Consider the following 21,492-nt stretch of genomic DNA (forward strand, 5'->3'; position numbering starts at 1 on the left):
AGCGGTATCATGGTCGCATTTTATCACCTGTCATGCCATGCGTCACTTTAGCACTTACATATTTGTTAGAACGTGACAGGCATGGTGACAAATGATAAAGAGCCGACCATCTTAGCCCTACGGTGTTTTAGTTTTTAAGACGGTATCATTTATGTAAGTACCATCATCAACTTCATTGCTCAACCATTTTGTTCAAACAGCTTACGCTATTATTATACTTATTTTTTTTTTTACTGTTGCAACTGATCTTTTAGAGGTCACTCAACCATGGCTAATAACTACAAAGTCTATACAGGTATGTATTACGTACACAATGGACTCTAAATGTAAATACAATTGATATGATATGTACAAATTTAATAAGTACCTAGGGACTTAGGTACAGATTGCAATCTTAATTAAAACCTAAAATTGTGGCTACAGAACTATTCATGGGTCTGCAATGAGGTCTACAACTCCTGTGAGTTGTGTTGTTGTTGAGTTGTTGTGAATAGTCCCGCCATTTAAAAAAAATATCAAAAAATTATTCGTGGTAACCTTACTAGTTGTAAAGCTCTTACGATAGAAAATGTATAATAGGGTTCACTATTTCCTGTACCTACAGTCGACGTCAAAGATATGTTTACACTTTTGCACCTTATGCCTTTGTAATAAGGCGAAAAATATAAACATAGGTATCTTTGACGTCAACTGTACTAAATATAAATATTTTCGGCTTGCTAGCATTGTCCCCACGTTATCCCGGTTTTTACGAAAATTTGAGCCGCTTCTTTTAGGGCGACGCCAAGTATGTCGCCAACCTACGAGTTTTATTAAGCGCGCTAAAGTGGACCTTCTAATAGGAATTTGAAAGTAATATATGTACATACTTGTATAGTTACTTTAATTACGACATGAAATGTAGTGAATGCGACGAGCTATCACTATGAGTCCTTGAGCCGATGCAGTTGCACATTTCACATTAGCATTTCTTTGCCAATCAGATAATATACCTATAGGAGACGTAAATATATAATTTATGATTGAAATCTGGGACTTAAGACGTGATCAAATCATGATATAATAGAACCAAGTTAATAAATTAGTGGTCATATTTTTATATCAAGCAATATATTTTTTATCTGGTTTAAGAATCCTACGTTATTGTAAACTTGACTGAATAAAAACTTATATAAATAAGGAATCCTTTAATTATGTTAGGTATCTACACAGTAAACTAGAATTGTGAAATGGCATCTGCTCTGTAATAAAAATAATAATTATATGCCACGAACAATTAAAATAAATTGAGCAAGAAATATCTGGTACGGACGCAAGTACTTAACTAAAAATAAACCATACAAAGACTCGTGTTAACGACATCATTTTGTGGACACGAAAAACAAAACACAAACGCATAGTGTAATGCACAACGTATGTACATTCTCGGCGTATTATTATTATTGAAAGACTCAAATGGTAATATTCAATTGCTTTACGGCTGAAGATACTTTTGTAAACAGCGGTCTCATCGCTAAAAAGCGATCTCTTCCAGACATCCAACAATACATAAGACAAGATAATAGAGATATGAACCTACCTATTGTATTTTATAACTATGTAGGTACCTATTCAGTTTAATTTTAATTAAATAAATAGATGAAATTGTTATGTATAATTTTGTTAAATTGGGAGAAAATAAAAGCCCAAGAAAGACTTGGTTAATATCTAAGATCGGCCAAAATTTACTGACAATACACCCACGTAGGCCGGGTTGCATTATAGTTATTTTTAGAGAGAACCGCGTCAAAGGTGTAACGTTTCTTGACAATCTTGGCATTACAATCACACAGACAGAAATGTATGTCAGAAAATTAAATTAGTTAGGTACTCACCTTAGGTAATAACCTATAAACACGGTAGAGGTATTAAAAAAACCCGTTTTAATTGGGTCTTAAAATAACGGCATACTTTACTATATTTTAGGGTTCCATAACTCAAAAGGAAACGGAACCCTTATACCACAACTAAGTATGTTTTCCGTCCATCTGTCTGTCATGACCCTTTATCTCGGGAAGGCGTGGAGGTATCTAGTTGTAATTAAAATCATAAAAAATCAACCTGTGAAAAAATCAAACTTATAAGTAAATGATACGGCCGTTTATGCCTCAATAAATATCGACGCTTTCAAGGAGATCAAAATAGGGTACTTCCCGTTGACCTAGAACTATGAAATTTGGCAAGTAATTAAATATCGTCTTAAACCTACTAAAAGGAAAACTGAAAACTATAAATTAAAAAAAAAACCCTCTGTGGGCGAGTCCGATTCGCACTTGTCCGGTTTTTCGTCTATAAAGCAGCAGCCTTACATATTTACCATCTGTCGCTAATAAAATGCAAATATCCGGAGAAATTTGAGAACTGCTTGCGAACTATTACGTTATATGTACCTACCTGATCGACGTCAAATATATGTTAACACTTGTGTGCCTTACGTCATTGCAGTTAGGGTGAGATATGTATACATGTATTTGACATCGGCTGTATGTGTAAATCAGAAAGCTTAACGGCTGTTGACCCAATGGCCGATGTTGGCGAAGGTTGGTGCCAACTGGCGTCGCTGTTTCAGGGCCGTTGACCCTAAACGTTTGGATGCATTGCCAACGTTTGGACAAATGCGTGGAACTAATTACTGCAATTCATCAAACTAGATATTCAAATTTGCGCGTTTTGTTTAACGATAACTTCAAAATATTCGATAAGTAAGTGGATAAATAAAAATACCTAACGTAAGACAAGGTGCTTTGTGAAAAAATCCTTTTGGTTGGGAACTACTGTTTATATAGGTAAGTTTACTTATTAGCTGGATATTTCGGGTAAATGTTATAGTAGGTGTATGTTTCTTAATGACTGAATACTGCAAGTGCTGAGACTGATCGCCTAAGCTCAAAATGTAGGATCGTAAATTATACCATCAGATTAACCTAGATTAGTCGAAACAATGTTTCTTCAGTAGGTACATAGAGTTATTAAGAAGTGATTTCCAGAAATAGGTTTAATCATGGTTTGTAATTACAGTATTCTGAGTTCATACTTACAGAGTTGCCAATGTTGCAATGTTGTCGATTTATAAAAACTGGCACGAGATTTGAATTAATCCGTAAATACGGGGTGTTTTCCTCTCGCCACACGACGCCTACAAAATAATAGTCACACTGAACGACTTTTGCTGTATTGAACAACTCCGAAAACTTCTCAATTAAATATTTTGTTGTTGTTTATTTAATTACGTTGTTAACCGAAGCATAATCAGTATTCAGTTTACAAAATATAACGACAAAAATTATTTTACTTTGTAAGTATTTTATTTGACTTTTATGCCAATATCTTTTTTTTTTGCAAAAACACAACACAGTCAATACCTACGATAACATATTTATATTTTGTTGATGGTTTGGTGGTCTAGAGGTGATCCTTAGCATAACAATTCAAATCTATAGGTAATCACGAAAAACTTTCTGATGGATATCAACATCTGAATTCACATACCTAATCTAGATGTGTTTATGGTAGCTCTAATTCAATCTCTAATGTACAGAGAGGCTCAGGAGAATTAATAGTGAGTTAACTATATCACCCCATAGATATATAAAACAAACCTTAGATTATGCATTGTAATACATAATAACCACATCCTGAAGGTGGTGTGCACTCGTAATTATAATTATTTTATGATCTATCATTAGTGTTGTTACCTACAATGATGTAGATGGCTCCATATTGTTTCATCTGATTCATAAATTATGACTCATTTCTTATCTAAGTCCATAATTCCAACTTTACTATGAACCTTCTTTAAATAGGTGTGTTCAAAAATGTAAACATAAGATTCAATTATCATGTTGGAATAACACTGATACTTTTTCTTATTTTATCCTTTAAATACTTTACACGTCTCCTCATATTAAAACAAAACACTACCTAAGTATTGGATTGCATATATTATGTATACAGTTACAAATTCTTTCATTTGTTATCCTTTTTGCTGAATACTTGTTTTATACAGGTAATGGCCGAGAGAAAGAGTTGCTTTTGCAGTTTAAAAACGACATCTTGATTTGATATTAGGTACTTGCAGCTCGCAGGGCACCTCATTATAGATTTGTTTTGTAATGTTTATACATATATTCAATATGCTTATTGTTGCCTGAGAGTCGCAGTGCGAAAAATATCAAATCAACTTGAAAGTTCGATTGCGGCTCAAGAAACGATTGCTATTTCACATTTAAGCACCGGTTTAACTGTCCGACTTAAAAATAAAAAAGAATCAATATAAATACCAGATTAGTGACAAACAGTCTACAATAAAATAAATCCTGTTCTTTTTAGTTAAGAATACCGAAAAGCCATGTCTTGCTTTTAAGAGACATATAATACGTAAATATAAAGGTATGTATTTACGTGCAGAGCTTCTGTTCTGATTCTGAAAAGAGTGGAAGTGGGAGCCTATTTCCACTCGCTATCAGAACGGAACCTACATACAAAATATATGGTTGTGCGAAAGTGCAGTAAATTTATTGGACATTATAGTCGCCACCTTCATTCTTAATTCCTAGCAATAGAGATGATTAATGGTATGTGGTATGTATCCTCCCGCGTGTGTCTATGCTCGTTCGATTTGGTTGACAATGTCATGAGATGAAAAATACATTTCTTTTGATCCTGTAAAGAATCTAGTTTTATTAATGTTTTATAGCGGATAATTCCCATACATTTCACATGGCGACGATGACTATCGGCACGTTAAGTGCATTTGAACCCAAAACGCAACAATGGGAAATATTCTGTAACAAGGTAAAACAGTTCATTTTGTTAAATGGAATAGATTCCGAGGACAAGAAACGGGCCGTCTTGTTGACTCATCTATCCGACGAAGCTTATCTTTTACTTCGTAATTTACTTCATCCTAAGGTGGTAGAAAGTTCTAAATTTGATGAGTTGATAGAAGCATTAAATAACCATCTGACCCCGAAACGTGCAACATTTGCGGATCTTAGTAAGTTCTATAACGCAATGCAAGCGGAGGCAGAAAGCGTGGAGGATTGGGCAGCTCGACTGCGAGGCTTGGCTGTACACTGTGACTTTGCATCTTCTCTCGATAAGGTGTACCGCGACCGCTTCGTTCTCGGACTGCGACCAGGAAAAGTAAGAGATCGCGTGTGTGAACAAGATGCGGCGAAACTTACTTTCGCCAAGGCCTTAGAAGTAGCGCAACAGACAGTTGTCGCGAGTCAGGCGCGCGCAACTACAGCCAGCGCCACGGCGATCGCTACCAGGGACTGAAAAGGTACCGTTAAAAACGGTTTTGACCGGTCTTTTTAAAGGTACCCGACCGTTAAAAGTAGCATTTCGGTACCAATATCAAGCGGTACCCGTATCCAAACAAGCTTCCGTTCAAACGGTACCGTTAAATAAAAGTACCTTTTGGGGGTTTTTTTATAGGTACCCGACCGTTAAACTAGCATTCCATATTGATATCAATACTTTAGGTATCCAAATAAGCTTTAGCCCAAACGGTACCGTTAAATGTAGGCTTCCGTCCAAACGGTACCCTTATATAAAAAAAACCTAATAGCGTATGATCTGATACCTCAATTCAAACCGGTCACTCGCGAGAGCGGGAGGTAACGCGTGTCTCCCTCTCACTTTTCACTAGGTACACGGATCCCAATGTGATTGTTTATGAATTATATTGTCATCATCATCATCATCATTGACATAAAAATCATCATGGGTGTCGTTTTATAAGTTTCAGGGAGTGCAGAATTAAAAAATGATGACAGTTTTGGCATCCAAGATGTCTGACGTGCACTTTGACATAAAAGTCATCATGGGTGTCGTTTTATAGGTTTCAGGGAGTGCAGAATTCAAAAATGATGTCAGAATTGGAATCCAAGATGTCTGACGTGAACTTTGACATAAAAGTCATCATGGGGTGTCGTTTTATAGGTTTAAGGGAGTGCAGAATTCAAAAATGATGACAATTTTGGAATCCAAGATGTCTGACGTGCACTTTGACATAAAAGTCATCATGGGTGTCGTTTTATAGGTTTTAGGGATTGCCGGTTTCGAAAAGACCTTATTACAATAGGCATAAGGTCCTTTACCAACTGAAGACCGTTAGCCTTAACGGTACCGTTTGAATTTTATTTATTCGGGTACCGTTACTATTTGATACCTTTTCAATTGATACCTTTTATATTAGATACTGGTATTTTGCCGTTTTATTTGGGTACCCTTACTGTTGGATACCTATTCTATTGATACCTTTATTTTAGGTACTCCTATTTTGCCGTTTTATTCGGGTACCGTTTCTGTTGGATACCTATTCAATTGATACCTTTATTTTAGGTACTAGTATTTTGCCGTTTTATTCGGGTACCATTACTGTTGGATACCTACTCAATTGATACCTTTATTTTAGGTTACCGGTCTTTTGCGGTTTTTCAGTCCTTGATCGCTACTACAGTAACCAAGGAGGAACCCTTGTTGTGGACACGCGCTGCTCGACCTGGCGCGCCTGAGAAGGCGTACAAGAAAGAAGATCGTTGCGCAGTCTGTGGCATGAAGAGCCACGCGGCTGAGACATGTCGGTACAAAAACTACCGCTGCCAAAGGTGTAAAGAGAAGGGCCATCTATTGAAAATGTGCAATTCTAAGCTTAAGTCCGTTAATAATATTAACGTGGGGACAAACCCAAGTTCCGATGAAGAGGATTCAATCAGTAACTGTAAAGAGTGTCAACTTTTTAACTTAAGGTCAGTTAATAACGAACCAATCCTAGTTCCTATTATTCTTGATGACAATGTTAACCTTACCATGGAAATTGACTCTGGGTCAGGCATGAATGTAATGTCAAGCGAGCTGTATTTCAAACATTTTTCACACAAGAAACTTCTAAAAACGAATATTAAAATGTGCCTTTACAATGGACATAAAATTTCGCCCTTAGGTCATTTTCATACACAAGCTAAGTTTGAAGGGCGGTCACGAAATATTCGTTTCTTTGTTGTCAAAAATGGCGGTTCCCCGCTACTTGGGCGAGAGTTTATGTCTACATTTGATATGACTATTACGTCTAAAATAAATAAAATTGATTTATTTCCAGCAAATAACCCAGAGATACGCGAATTGGTCAACAAGTATAAAGAATTATTTAACAAGGAATTAGGCTGTTATACACGATCTGAGGTTAATTTACGGTTGAAGGAAGGTACGAGTCCGAAATTTTGTAAAGCACGCCCTTTGCCTTTTGCTATTAAGGACGCAGTGGAGGCCGAACTCGCAAGGTTAGTTGAGGTCGGTATATTAGAACCAGTAAATCATTCTGAATACGCGACGCCAATTGTCCCGGTTCCGAAATCTAATGGTAGTATTAGAATATGTGCAGACTACTCTGTAACGTTAAACAAGGATATTCACGTTGATAAGTACCCCTTGCCTAGGATCGAAGAGGTTTTCGCTAAACTAAGCAATGGTCAACATTACTCTAAATTAGACTGTAGTCAGGCCTACAATCAGATTAAATTATCAGATGAGTCTCAAAAACTGACGACCATCAATACGACCAAGGGGTTGTTCATGTACAAGCGGCTCGTGTTTGGACTGGCTTGTGCTCCGGCGATTTTTCAGCGCACTATTGAGAACCTCTTGGCAGGAATTGAAGGTGTGACAGTTTTCCTTGATGACGTTTGTGTGACAGGTCCGACTAAAACTATACATTTAGAAAGATTAGAAAAAGTTTTTCAAAGATTTCAGGAATCAGGTTTTCGATTAGAAAAAAGCAAATGCGCCTTTTTTCAGGACAGTGTAACGTATTTGGGCCATATCATTAATAAGGATGGTCTACACAAATGTCCGAAAAAGGTGGAGGCAATCGCTAAAGTACCTAAGCCGTCCAATACTACAGAGTTGAAGCGTTTTTTAGGTATGGTAAATTATTACCGGAATTTTGTTCCAAATGCTTCGGCTATACTTGCGCCACTCCACGAACTATTGCGTGACGGCGTACGGTGGGTTTGGACGGATCGACAGCAGGAGGCTTTCGATTGGGTGAAGAGAGAACTTAGCAGCGATCGCGTGTTAGCACACTTCGACCCGACGGCACAACTGGTGCTGACCGTTGACGCTGGACCCGCGGGTCTTGGAGCTGTGTTAGCACTAGTCGACGCCGCTGGCTGTGAACGTCCGCTAGCTTTCGGTTCCCGCTCTCTTTCCCAGAGTGAACGCAATTATAGTCAACTGCAAAAGGAAGCGGCTGCCATTGTCTTTGGTGTTAAACGCTTCCATCAATATCTATACGGCAGACAGGATCCGTTTATTTTAAAGACTGACCATAAGCCGTTGTTGGCAATCTTTGGCCAGAAGGGAGGCATGTCAGTGACCACAGCTTCGCGGTTAGTAAGGTATGCAATATTCCTATCTGCGTACAATTATAAAATTCAGTATACAACAAGTAAGGAAAATGTGGTTGCCGATTTTTTTTCAAGGGCCCCGTTGGACCAGGTACCCCAAGAGGGTTCGCAAGATGACGTAGACAATTGTTCACCAGCCTTACATTCACTTCAATTAGAAGGTTTGCCGGTCACGTATAAAGACATTCGCGAAGCGACTTCAAAAGATAGCGTGCTTAAGACGGTAATGAAATATGTTAATGATGGCTGGCCACGTAAAATTATATGTCAAAGTATCTTGCCTTATTTCTTATGTAAAACAGACCTGGAGTTAGTCGATGGTTGTCTACTTAGAGGACACCGAGTAGTAATACCCACTAAGTACAGAAACGACATTTTAAAAGAACTTCACAGGTCTCACCAAGGCATTGTTAAAACGAAAAGCGTCGCCCGTTCTCGGTTGTGGTGGCCCGGCGTCGACCGCGACATCGAGCAGGCAGTAGGCGCTTGCCGCGTGTGCGTGGCGCTGCGGCCTGCGCCGCCACGCGCCGTGCCCCGGCCCTGGCCGCGACCCGCGGGACCATGGACTAGGATACATATTGACTACATGACGGTCGCGCAATCGACTTATTTAGTAGTCATTGACGCTTATAGCAAATGGCTAGAGTGTATTGATATGTCTAATGGTACAACTACCAAACACTTGCTTACAAAATTAAATGAATTATGTTCTAGGTTCGGCCTCCCTGAAACGATTGTGTCCGATAATGACGTCAAAATAGCTTCTCAGGAGTTTATTGATTGCTGTAAGTTTAACGGTATCTCGTATCTCACTTCACCAATTTACCATCCATGCAGCAATGGACAGGCTGAGAATAGTGTTAAAACCTGTAAAAAAATGATCAAGGCTATTTTAGATACTCATACCTGTAAGCATAAAATTAATGAAAAGCTTCAAGAATATTTGTTTGAATATCGAAATACCGTACATTGCTCGACCGGCGCGTCCCCTGCGCGGTTAATGATGGGCCGTGACTTACGCTGCAGATTGGATCTGTTACGCCCACCGTGTAAAAAACAATCGGATCAGTTAGAGGAAATTATACAAACTTGTAATGATTCTAGGACATTTCGTGTGAACGATTGGGTGTGGTGTCGCTCATATGTTAATAGGAAACCCGTGTGGCACAAGGGTAAAATAATAGAGAAAATAGGAAACCGAATGTATTTAGTTAAATTAGATATTAATAATTTAATTTGTAAACGTCATATTGACCAATTGAGGCGTTACGTTAGTAACCCAGATGTACACCTCGAGCGCGAGGTTGCTAATTCGTTATCCGCCTCTTCTACGCCATTCCAATTGATAGACGATGACCCTGCGGACGAATGGCAAGACGCGACGGATGGGGAAGCACAGGTAGACGTAGGAGAGCTGCCGCAGCAGCTAGAGGAGAGGGAAGCACCGCCGGCAGAGGTCGGAGAGCCCACACCTCCAGTGACGGTGGAACCAACAGAATTGCCACCACCGACAGTTGAGGTCGAACGCTTAGGGAGTAGGGTTTTGAGACCCCGGAAGGCTGTTAATTATAAAGTTTAATTTATGTTTAAGGTTGTTGTCATTTATGTACAACTTAGGTGCAGTTGCAATGTTTTGATTTTAGTTAGATATGTTTATTTATAACTTCTGGCTCTTCAGCTAAGGGTGGAGGAGCTGGTATGTATCCTCCCGCGTGTGTCTATGCTCGTTCGATTTGGTTGACAATGTCATGAGATGAAAAATACATTTCTTTTGATCCTGTAAAGAATCTAGTTTTATTAATGTTTTATAGCGGATAATTCCCATACATTTCAGTATGTCAACAATTGGGATTAGGCTATCAGGCAGTAAGACTTATAGGTACAACAAACAAATTATATGAACAATACGTTAATGAACAACAAGTAGGTAACAACTGTCAAGATAATATTTCAAAGAATAAAACAAAAAAATGTAAATAATTACTCTCAAAGGAATGATTGATGTGTGTGGAAAACAACTGAGTTTTCCACAGCTTATTATTTAATAAGTATTTCCCTCCACAGGCTATCGATCGCCCTCGAGCTAGTAAACAATCCACCAGTGTTCTTCCTGGATGAACCCACCAGTGGCCTCGACACCGTCACCACGGTGCAGTGTGTGAAGCTGCTGAGACAATTGGCGCGGCAGGGTCGCACTGTGGTGTGCACCATCCACCAGCCGGCTGCCTCGCTACTGGAGCTGTTTGATCAGGTATGAGCTAGATAGGCTATCAATACACTAGAGTATATCTTTTGTTTCCTCCTGATATCATATGTTTACATAGATTTCTTCCATTTGCTTAGGTTTTGGAACTCTTCGACAGTTTGGATTTGTTATTCCCATCACCCCTTCCTAAAACACCCATCTTTTACTCCATGGAATTGTGCCAAGTAAATTTAGGACAGGTTTCACAAGAACAATAATGGGTTATGTATGAACGTGCTAATTTCAAAAATTGGTCCTATGCCTAAAAGGCAAATGATTTTTGCTCAAGGCTTTGGCCATTTCGGTATTTAATTGGTATCCTGGAAGGTGCCAGATATTATTCATCGCCATATCAGCCGAAAGTCGTCAACAGCTGGCCAAAGGTAAGCCTAAGGATCACAATCTGATTAGAACGGACTTGTGGCTGCTTTCATCTAAACACGCGAACTTCTACATTCGAATTTTTTATGTTTATGTATCTCCGTTTGAGTATATAGAAATACACAAACTTTGAATAGTCTCGAAGCTTTAGCTTTAGTCTTCGTCTATCTATCTTTGTGGTTTAGCTTTTGTGAATGGGAATCTACAAGTATCCTAGTGTTGTCAATACTCTGTACTGATAACTACTAAACTCTTAAGTGGCGATATGTTGTAATTATAACAATGATATTATTGCATGCATAATAGTCGTAAGGCGTATAATTCTGCAATATAAATTATTGTTCACTTAAGCTAGTTATTAATTTCTTTTAGTAATACCACCGTATATATCTTGTTCACTTAGTGTATATATTTATCCTAGTAGGTAATAACAGGTATCTATTACAAATCTGAGAATTACCATTATGATGTGAAATAGGTCAATGTTTTTCAAATAGTTTTCTAAGCTAAAATAAAAACGACCAGCCTTCAAACAAGCGGCACCAATAGCGTGTGACACGCTTATCATTGTTAGCAGCTTTTTGAATACAAGATTGGAATTAGAAACAATATCCTAAGAAACAATGGCCTGGCCGCGTGTTCATTACTGCTTAAGAGCTCTGGCGAGTAGCAAACTCAGGTTCTATTCTTTACGCTCTCTAGGTACCTATCTTGAATTTTGTATTTATCGTTGGAACAAGCATTAGGTAACTGTATATGCAGTACATTTATTTATATTTATTATTTAAAATAATACATATCACTTACAGACTATATAGTCCAACGCGTAATAAATATTACATATTTATAAAAAACTAAACATTATTAACAATTTTTAACAACACATAATTATTTTTTACAATATCACAAATAACATAGTTGGGGGCTTGTAGCTTCTGTGAACTTGAACTTCTGTCAAGGTGCAGTTAAATATGGTATGTATGGACTGTACGGATCACAAAGTCCTTCGCACCATACCAACAGAAATATACAATTCGAAAAAGGGCATTTTCTTCCCTGCTAGGAGGGATCAAAGTGGCACTTTTCTTCCCTGCTTGGAGGGATCAAAGTAACACTTTTCTGTTCTAGCACTCTATTTTTAAATAATCTGTTTAAGCATCACAATTCCCTCATAGAAGATGTGAAAAGCAGTACTTATATATGTCACACGGTATCAAAATTATTTCGTCTTGGGCGTTAACACTTGAATCCCTCCTTACGTTCGGGATTCTAATTGTAGAATCCATCGCTTCATTCAGGATTGGAATGTACGCCCTTGACGGAAATATTATCATTTTGATCCCTGGTCACACAAACTACTATTTCATGACTCTTTTAGATGGCTTCTAAGCGATGCGAATAACATTGCAGTGCACTACGGTGCGTACTGGTTCTGGTTGTTATCATCTATTGTTTCCGTCGAAAGTGTCGCTAATGGTAGGTACTTCAACACGAAGCTATTATGTAATTATGTATGCGTTTTTGCATAATGAGTTCAGAGTCCGTCTAAACTCCGTAAAGTGTGGTTACCTACTTTAATTAGATAAGCATCAGCCATGATTGTTACATTTAAATTTAAGGGCATATTAACCTCTCGTGCGCCGTGATTATTTTTTTCTAATAAGATGTTATTGGTAAGCTATGTATTTACCATCTTTGACATAACAAAGTGAATAAGTCTTTGGCAAAAATTTCATTTTTGGTACAAGCTTTTATCGCTGACTGTACTTTTCTTTCCACAGGCAACTAATACTCATCGAGACAATTCTAAAAACCCCAAACACAATTAGGTTTCGTTGTTTTATCACAGAGTTCCTATGGCCACCTCCGGTCTCCATCATCAGATCAGCTCCATGACACCATAATATTGCATTGTCACCCGACTTACGTATGTATGCAAAATTTCAGCTCAATCGGAAACCGGGAAGTGGATCAAATTTAACTTGCAAGATTTGATTAACAGACAGACAGACAGACAACGGTCAGGTAAAACTAAATAAAAGCTTGTAAAAATGCAAGTCCTTTGACGGCTGATCGGTGATCACGTGGTGCTTTCCATAGAAAATGAAGCGCCGGAAGCTCCGGCCCCGGTCTAGCGTGTGTAGGTACCTATGCCGTGGCTTGATAATAACCGATTAATGAAACCTCTATTACAGGTGTACGTGTTAGCTGATGGTCGGTGCATCTACCAGGGTGACACGGCCGCCATGGTGCCGCATCTGCAGAGCGTCGGTCTGCCATGTCCACGGCACCACAACCCAGCTGACTTTAGTAAGTTTCTGCCATAACTAACTCACTATCCACTAGCCTCTTCTTCTTCCTAGCCTTAATACCATCATTTGGGGTCGGCTCTTCTAGTAAATCTTCGCCATGACTGTCTGTCCCGGGTCGTCTGGGCTGGTATTTTATACGCAGCGTACGGTGTTATAAATGATTTCTTTATAAAAAAAATTAGGTACCTACACTTACCTCCTTGTCTATATCATGTTCGTCTGTTTCAAGTTACTTAAACAAGTATTTTTATATGCTACTAAATTAATGCGGATCTAAGTGCTCGGATCCTCTCGTGAACTGGTTCGAGGCTTTTTATTCTCTTTGCAAAAACTGGGTTCAGGTAAATAATAAAATAAATAAACTAGTAGTTCGCCCCGAACTGTGAACTCGCCGTTCGCCAAAAAGATCAATTGAATGCAGTGCTACTTAGTCCGAGATGGGCATTTCGTAATTGATTCCTGATTCCACGATTACTGGAAATTACTTTGTAATCTGATTACCGATTCCCAGATTACTTTGTTATCTAACAATATCGAATTACCTACTAAGTACAATTCCATTTGAGGAATCAGGAATCAATTTTCGAATACTACAATTACTAGTAATTGGAATCAATGTAGATTCTTCATTACAGGAATACATTACTTGACCCCTTTCAGATTACATTTCGTACTACTATCAAAAGTACAATTCGATAGTAGATATAGATGTTGTTGACTTACTAGGATGCATCTACCTATACCTTATTTGAAACAGGTGTGTAGATTTCGAAAATGATGATCATGACCAATAAAACGACATCCATGACGACTTTTATGACATACTGCATGGCCGTCATTTTGGATTCTAAAATGATCATCATTTTCGAAATCAGGGCCCCCTAAAACCTACAAAGTGACATCCATGACGACTTTTATGACATAGTGCATGGCCGCCATCTTGGATTCCAAAATAGTCATCATTTTCGAAATCTGCGCCCCCTAAAACCTATAAAACAATATCCATGACGACTTTTATGACATAGTGCATGGCCGCCATCTTGGATTCCAAAATAATCATCATTTTCGAAATCTGCGCCCCCCGAAACCTATAAAACGACATCCGTATGACATAGTGCATGGCCGCCATTTCGGAATCCAAAATGGTCATCATTTTCGAAATCTGTGCCCCCTAAAACCTATAAAACGACACCCATGACGACTTTTATGACATAGTGCATGGCCGCCATTTTGCAATCCAGAATGGTCATCATTTTCGAAATCTGCGCCCCCCAAAACCTGTGAAACGACATCCATGACGACTTTTATGACATAGTGCATGGCCGCCATTTTGGAATCCAAAATGGTCATCATTTTCGAAATCTGTGCCCCCTAAAACCTATAAAACGACACCCATGACGACTTTTATGACATAGTGCATGGCCGCCATGTTGGATTCCAAAATGGTCATCATTTTCGAAATCTGCGCCCCCAAAAACCTATAAAACGACATATATGACGACTTTTATAACATAGTGGACGGTCGCCATTTTGGAATCCAAAATGATCATCATTATCGAAATCTGCGCCCCCCGAAACTTATAAAACGACATCCATGACGACTTTTATGACATAGTGCATGACCGCCATCTTGGAATCCAAAATGGTCATCATTATCGAAATCTGCGCCCCCCAAAACCGATAAAACGACATCCATGACGACTTTTATAACATAGTGCATGGCCGCCATTTTGGAATTCAAAAAGGTCATCATTTTCGAAATCGGGGCCCCCTAAAACCTATAAAACGACATCCATGACGACTTTTATGACATAGTGCATGGCCGCCATGTTGGATTCCAAAATGGTCATCATTTTCGAAATCCGCGCCCCCTAAAACCTATAAAACAACATATATGACGACTTTTATAACATAATGCATGGCCGCCATTTTGGAATCCGAAATGGTCATCATTTTCGAAATCTGTGCGCCCCTAAAACCTATAAAACGACACCCATGACGACTTTTATGACATAGTGCATGGCCGCCATTTTGGATTCCAAAATGGTCATCATTTTCGAAATCGGGGCCCCCTAAAACCTATAAAACGACATCCATGACGACTTTTATGACATAGTGCATGGCCGCCATGTTGGATTTCAAAATAATCATCATCATCGAAATCTGCGCCCCCCAAAATCTAAAAAACGACATCCGTGACGATTTTTATGACATAGTGCATGGCCGCCATCTTCATCTATATTTTGTTGCACACTTACCTTGGCCGCAGACGTTCGGAATTTTCATTCAGTTTCCGTACGGAATGACAGGTAGGAACGGGACGTCGCTCTACAAATGTCATTCCGTTCGGAAAATGGGGTTGGCCGGTCGAAGTATTTTGAAGATGGCGCCAGCATAGCTTGCCCTGTCAATCCCTAGAATTGTGTCAATTTTTTGTTTGTAATGAATATTTATGTCCTGGATGCCAGTCATTTAAGCCAAATCTCATAGACAAAGAGGCAAGCTATGATGGCGCCATCTATGCAAACCTTTGACAGTTGCCAACCCCATTTCGGACGTCTGTGGCCTTGTGGCGAGGCTAAAGTCGACAATGGATTGAAAACGTGTGCGAATATAGTTGTCAAATCAAATTTGTCAGTAAATAAGAACAAAAAAACTATACTCGTCCTTTTCTTTCGGGTGCTAGTACTGGTGTAAGACAAAGATAGTATCATTCTCTCTGTCTGTGTTTGAAACGAGACAGTCCTTTGACAAACTATAATTGTAAGCTCTGTGGAGCCTTTAACTGATTCACCATAGAGATTAAAATAAACTGTATCTGTGGTAAGCCGTATTGTTTCTTGTATCTATGGAGTGTAGAACCTCTACCTTCCATAGTTTCTTGCCAAATGTCAAATACCTATACTATGTTTATTTTTATCTTGCTAATTATTCCAAAATGGTAAATTTAAAGACGATATTATAAAAGTGCAAGGCGAGCGCTTTCATTTGATACCAAACTCGACCATACTTTCTTACAAAAAAGATGACCAGAAATGCATGACCCCTCACAAATAGCTTTTTAGCATTTTAAGCTCTTCTAGCTTAATAACCTCTTGATAAAGCCTGCTCATAATTTAATGACTAAAATTTACTGCCCTCAACTACACGTTTACCCAATTTCGTTTAAATTAGGACAAATTTACTTAAGTTCTTGAGTATCAAACTATCTTCTGACAGTTCAGCTTAAAAACATCGAAATGCCGGGACGTGCCGCTAGCCGGCCGCGTGTCCGAAGTCGAATGTAAGAACTTCGCTTCGCTTCGCTCGCTCGTTCGAAAACTGTTTTGTGGCGATACTGGCGATAGCGATAAGCTAAAGCGTTTTCCCTTACCGACGCAGCGCTACAGATACTGAACTATTTGCAAACTAAACTTATAAAATGTCGATAAACATCTCATTCACACTTGCGTGGACGTAACGAGATTGAGAAAGCTAGTGATAATATTTTTATTAGTAAGTATTAAAGTTTGCTGAACTGCCGTGTTGGCGAAAAGTTAGTTCTATAGTAGAAGGTACATACAGATTTGTAAACATTGTTATGTTAAACATAGGTATGTTTTACAATGTTTACTAATCCGTATCCAGATCCACTGAACTATGGATGGACTTAATCATTACTTCGCGTGAGAGTATGTACGCATAATACAAGAATTAAAACAAATGACGTCCGGTCGCTGTCTGTATTTCCTAAACTAATATGCATCAGTGGCGGCGCGTCTAGATTGTTCGTAGGCAAGCCGTAGCTGAGTTGCCCTTCCTTTTCTTCATAAGTTTAAAAAAAATGACCCAAGAGCCGCAATTTCAGACAAGCCGATGGGAATCGAGTTCTATGGACGCTCCGCCACTGATATGCATATTATTGTTACGTCAAATCGAAAAAAACAGTTGCGATAACTAGAAGGACAAGGTCGTTTTAAACCTGTACTTAGCTATATTATTAGAAGAGGTCTAAAAATATACTTGTTATGTTGTCCTAAATAGATTGACAGTAGATATGACACACGACCAAGTTTATGTTATTTGCAAATTAAATAGGTAACAATGCGGAAGTTCACACAATAGCAAAAAAAACACGAACTCCTATGGTCTGTAGATTTACGAGCCGCCAAATCAAAACTGTTGTTGCTGTTACGTACGTACGTACGTAAATATTCATTAAGTACGAAAATAAAGTTAATCCGGTTTACGTGGTTAAAGAGTGTTATCATTATCAAAAACCCAAAAGTCTTAACATTATTTAACTGGTTACAATAAAATTTAAATTTTCTCAAAAATTACGTCGGGGCCAGTCCTGGGCGATGTAATTGTAAGTCAGAACTAAAAATGACTCTTTCTTTAACTTTTGAATTTAATTTTTCATTAGTCGTAGCTCATAGTAGTTAACTCTCAGCGTATAATATTATTTAATTTATTTGGTTGATCCAAAAATCTCGATCGTATCTATTTTTTTCGGCTTATTGAGAGTGCGTGTAAATGTATTACACGTTAAAAAAAAAACAGAGAGCAAAAGAATAAATGTAGACGTATTTACATACAAGCTGACATCTTCCAAACATCTGTCATAATTTAGGAACCATATTTAAATCTTTAATGAAATGGGAATGAATAACTCATGTCACGATTGTATGCCCTTTTATTTCCAGTAATCGAAGTGACAGAAAACCCCGACAACATAACGTTACTATGCGAAGAAATCCTAAACGGACAACTGTACAAATCATCAAAGCTGGAACAGACGGAGCCGGTCAACAACATGGAGCTGAAGATATGCTACCAGACGGAGGAGGCTCAGGAGACCGAGATCATGCTGAGCAACGAGAAGTGCCTTTATAAAGTGCCGAAGTATAATGGCAGTACTTCGAGCAGCTCTTTAACTAGTCAGGTACCTAAGCGAAAAAATAATACCTAATAGGTATCTACTACCTATACTTACAAGGAATACAAGGATTGACTGGTCGGAAGCTATGCATTATTTGCATAGACTGCATTTTTTTTAGAATCTGTGTATGACCCAGAAATATAGTAATATTTAGTATAAATTTAGATTTGATAGATTATTTAGCTGGCCCTTTCTTTACTTTTATTTATTTACTAGTATTATAACAATTAGATATACGAGTAAATATAGTATTTAATCAAGCACGCAATTTTAATCCAAAGTTCTTATTAAAATTCATTTAATCAATCACATTATCATACTACCGGATATATTTTTTGTAATAAATGCGTCACTATACTAAGCTAAGTAGTATCTTTTTATGTTATTAAGATTATAAATAGACCAGATACTTACATGTCCGTCGTTCATAACAAATACAATTGACGTAGGTATAAAAACTTCTGCGAGTTACTAAGGAAGTAAAATATGTGCCAAAATTTGCATATATAAATATGTAAAACTGTTTTTATCCATATTTAATGCCGCACGTGTCGCAAACAGGTTTCACAGATAAATTCGTCAATGGACTGGATGAAAGTGCAAGAGCAGTCGGACTCTTGCGGGTATCCTACCACGTTTCTTCAGCAGTTCTACACTCTGCTGTGTCGGATGATGACGCAGATATTCAGGAATCGGCAAGGTTAGTTCTAAATTTAAGACCGGGGGACTAGGCTAGATGACAATCATGCAAATCGAAACAAAAAGTTTAATGGAAAAGAAAAAAACTTTTAAACAAACCAATTTACCTTAACTTCTTTCTAAATAGATTCTTCTGAACACAAATAATATTTCTCTGAAGTGAAGAGAAATTTTTATCCTGTTAACAATAACACTAATTAATTATTTATAACTGTGGCACTTAATTTCTTTCCAATTAAGTTAATTAGTTACACAATTGCGGATAGTAAATAATTATGGGTACTTAATAAATTATTACTCGTTTATAATCTTAATGATAATTGTAAAACACAATGCCATCTCCGTTGCATTGATACAAATTGGCTAGTGCCTTCAGATACTAAGGTAGTGGACTGTCTAGTTAGCGACCATAACAACATTAACGTAAAGTCGATAATTGTCTGCATTAGTTCCAGTAAAGACCTCTTTACTGTGAGCAACAACAGTTAAAGTTATTTGCATTAATTTGCACAATTTGATAAGGTGTCCTATTTTATGATTAACATTGACAATACTGTGTTCGCTTGTATTGTTATCTAGCTTTAAATCACATAACCTACATACAAAAATAACCTTAAATACTAAAGAATTAAGTGCTATTTTCGTGGACTGAACTGAAGTAGCGTCTGACTCAATCACAAGAAAATAGACATGATGCCTAGGTCGTGACAATGATAGCAATGTTTAGGTCCTTAGTTCATGCCGGATGCAAAAGCTCTTATCAAAATAGGTACTCTGCTTTAGTTCTACGAACAACGACACGAAACAAAAGCAGGGGATATTTGGCTGGCAGATACGTCTGTTCAACAAATCTGTACTTATAAATCAGGCAGACAGATGTGGCGGTTACATTTTGCCTAGGTACAGTAACAGAGTACGACGGATTAGGTGACTACCCCCTACGAGAAAAAATCTCGGGTGTATTAGGATAGTGCAGTGTTTATTCGCAGTGGTACAGACAATGGAATACTAATGCTAAACTAGTGCTATGGATGAATAAAATAAGAATACCGACAACATCTATATTAAATAAAATCGCGTGCCTCCAATAATCTGACTGTCAATGTGGACAGCGGGTCTTAGTTCCATGAATTTTGTTCGGCGCTTAGACCTCTGGTTTTGGGTTCGGGGCCACAGCGCCATCTATACCTTTTTTTGGTCAATGATCAGTCAGGCGTGGCTCACTCCGCGATTCCATCGCTTTACTACAGGTCGCTAAAAGTACATCCGTTCCACACCAATTTTGGTGGCTAGCCATAAGCCGCGCGTGGCGCTGTCGCCACCTAGCGGCCATATCTGTCCTGATCGTAACAGACGCGTTTTGTTAGAGAGTGAGTCTTCTGTACCTAGTACTATTATTTATTCTGTGGTTCAATAAGTTCAGTATGTATAACTACTAGGTACAGTCAGCAGCAGAAGTTGCTAAGCGGGCGAAGTGTTCAAGATGATCTTGACGCAACTTTATAGTAAAGAGAATAAGAGCGTGTCAAGGTAATTTTGAACACCTCATCCGCTTAGCAATTTCTGCTGCTGGCTGTACTCCCAAAAAATCCTCGTTGTCCTTGAAATCTGTTTCAACATAAGTTCTTACTCATTTCTGCCTTATTTTCAGGTCTCTGGATCCAGTTGATCCACCACGTGATGTGCGGCGTGCTGATTGGCCTGTGTTTCCTGAACATGGCCAACGACGGCACGCAGATGTTCAACCACCTCAAGATGTGTGTGGGCCTCGTCATATTCTTCGCCTACACGCAGATCATGGTGCCAGTGTTAGTGTGTAAGTGTCGCCCTTTTACAGGGTTCACCTTTTGACCACCAAAAACGTGAACTGACGTGCGGTTACAGCTTAAATAATTAACTCTATATCCTACCTTGGTGCATTTTGACAAGGTTCATGATCATGATGACGCGCCGAGCACGATAGGTATTAGATTATAGCCCCGAGAGCCCTGCGCACATTTAACCAAGTTGCCAATCGAACTGACGTATTTAATTGTTCTGAAAGTGAATTTGTAAAGGTTACATTGTTTGTGTTGTGTTATTCTTAGCTTAGTTATAGTACTTATAGTATATATCTAATAATAGCCTGCCTACACTATCGCATTGGGAAACTGTTATGATAGCTGTAAGATTTATTAATTAAATAAATATAAAAAAAATATATGAACGTTAAAAAAATATAAAAGTGTTGAAATATTAAAGAGTCGAGGAAGAAAGTAAGGCTTTAAAGTCCATTCACTTTAGGCATGCATAATTTTCTGGGTTTCCATGTTTAATTTGGAAAACGCATCGAAGCACTATCGCATATGACAACTTTGTCCATTATTTATTTTTATCACTCATCAGTTTACAAAAGGAAATAAGGCGAGACTGCGTAAAAAGAACATAGTGTATTTTCTTTTGGGTAACAATTGACATTTCTTTCACCGGTGTTAGGCTTGC

General features: G+C 38.3%; 1 protein-coding gene across 2 annotated transcripts in view; it reads left to right on the top strand.

Annotated features, from left to right (window-relative positions):
• Window positions 1-21,492, top strand: part of LOC134669029 (ATP-binding cassette subfamily G member 4) — a 68,624-nt gene that overhangs the window by 41,953 nt on the left and 5,179 nt on the right. For both annotated transcript variants that reach the window (XR_010098845.1, XM_063526551.1), the window contains exons 6-10: window positions 10,518-10,704; window positions 13,275-13,389; window positions 18,077-18,315; window positions 18,874-19,012; window positions 20,663-20,827. Coding sequence is in view for 1 of the 2 variants with exons in the window: in XM_063526551.1 (XP_063382621.1) it covers window positions 10,518-10,704; window positions 13,275-13,389; window positions 18,077-18,315; window positions 18,874-19,012; window positions 20,663-20,827 (845 nt within the window). In the remaining variant the exon portion in view is untranslated. The remainder of the gene's footprint in view (window positions 1-10,517; window positions 10,705-13,274; window positions 13,390-18,076; window positions 18,316-18,873; window positions 19,013-20,662; window positions 20,828-21,492) is intronic.

This window comes from Cydia fagiglandana, chromosome 11 (genome assembly GCF_963556715.1).
Source record: "Cydia fagiglandana chromosome 11, ilCydFagi1.1, whole genome shotgun sequence".
Lineage (NCBI taxonomy): Eukaryota > Metazoa > Arthropoda > Insecta > Lepidoptera > Tortricidae > Cydia > Cydia fagiglandana.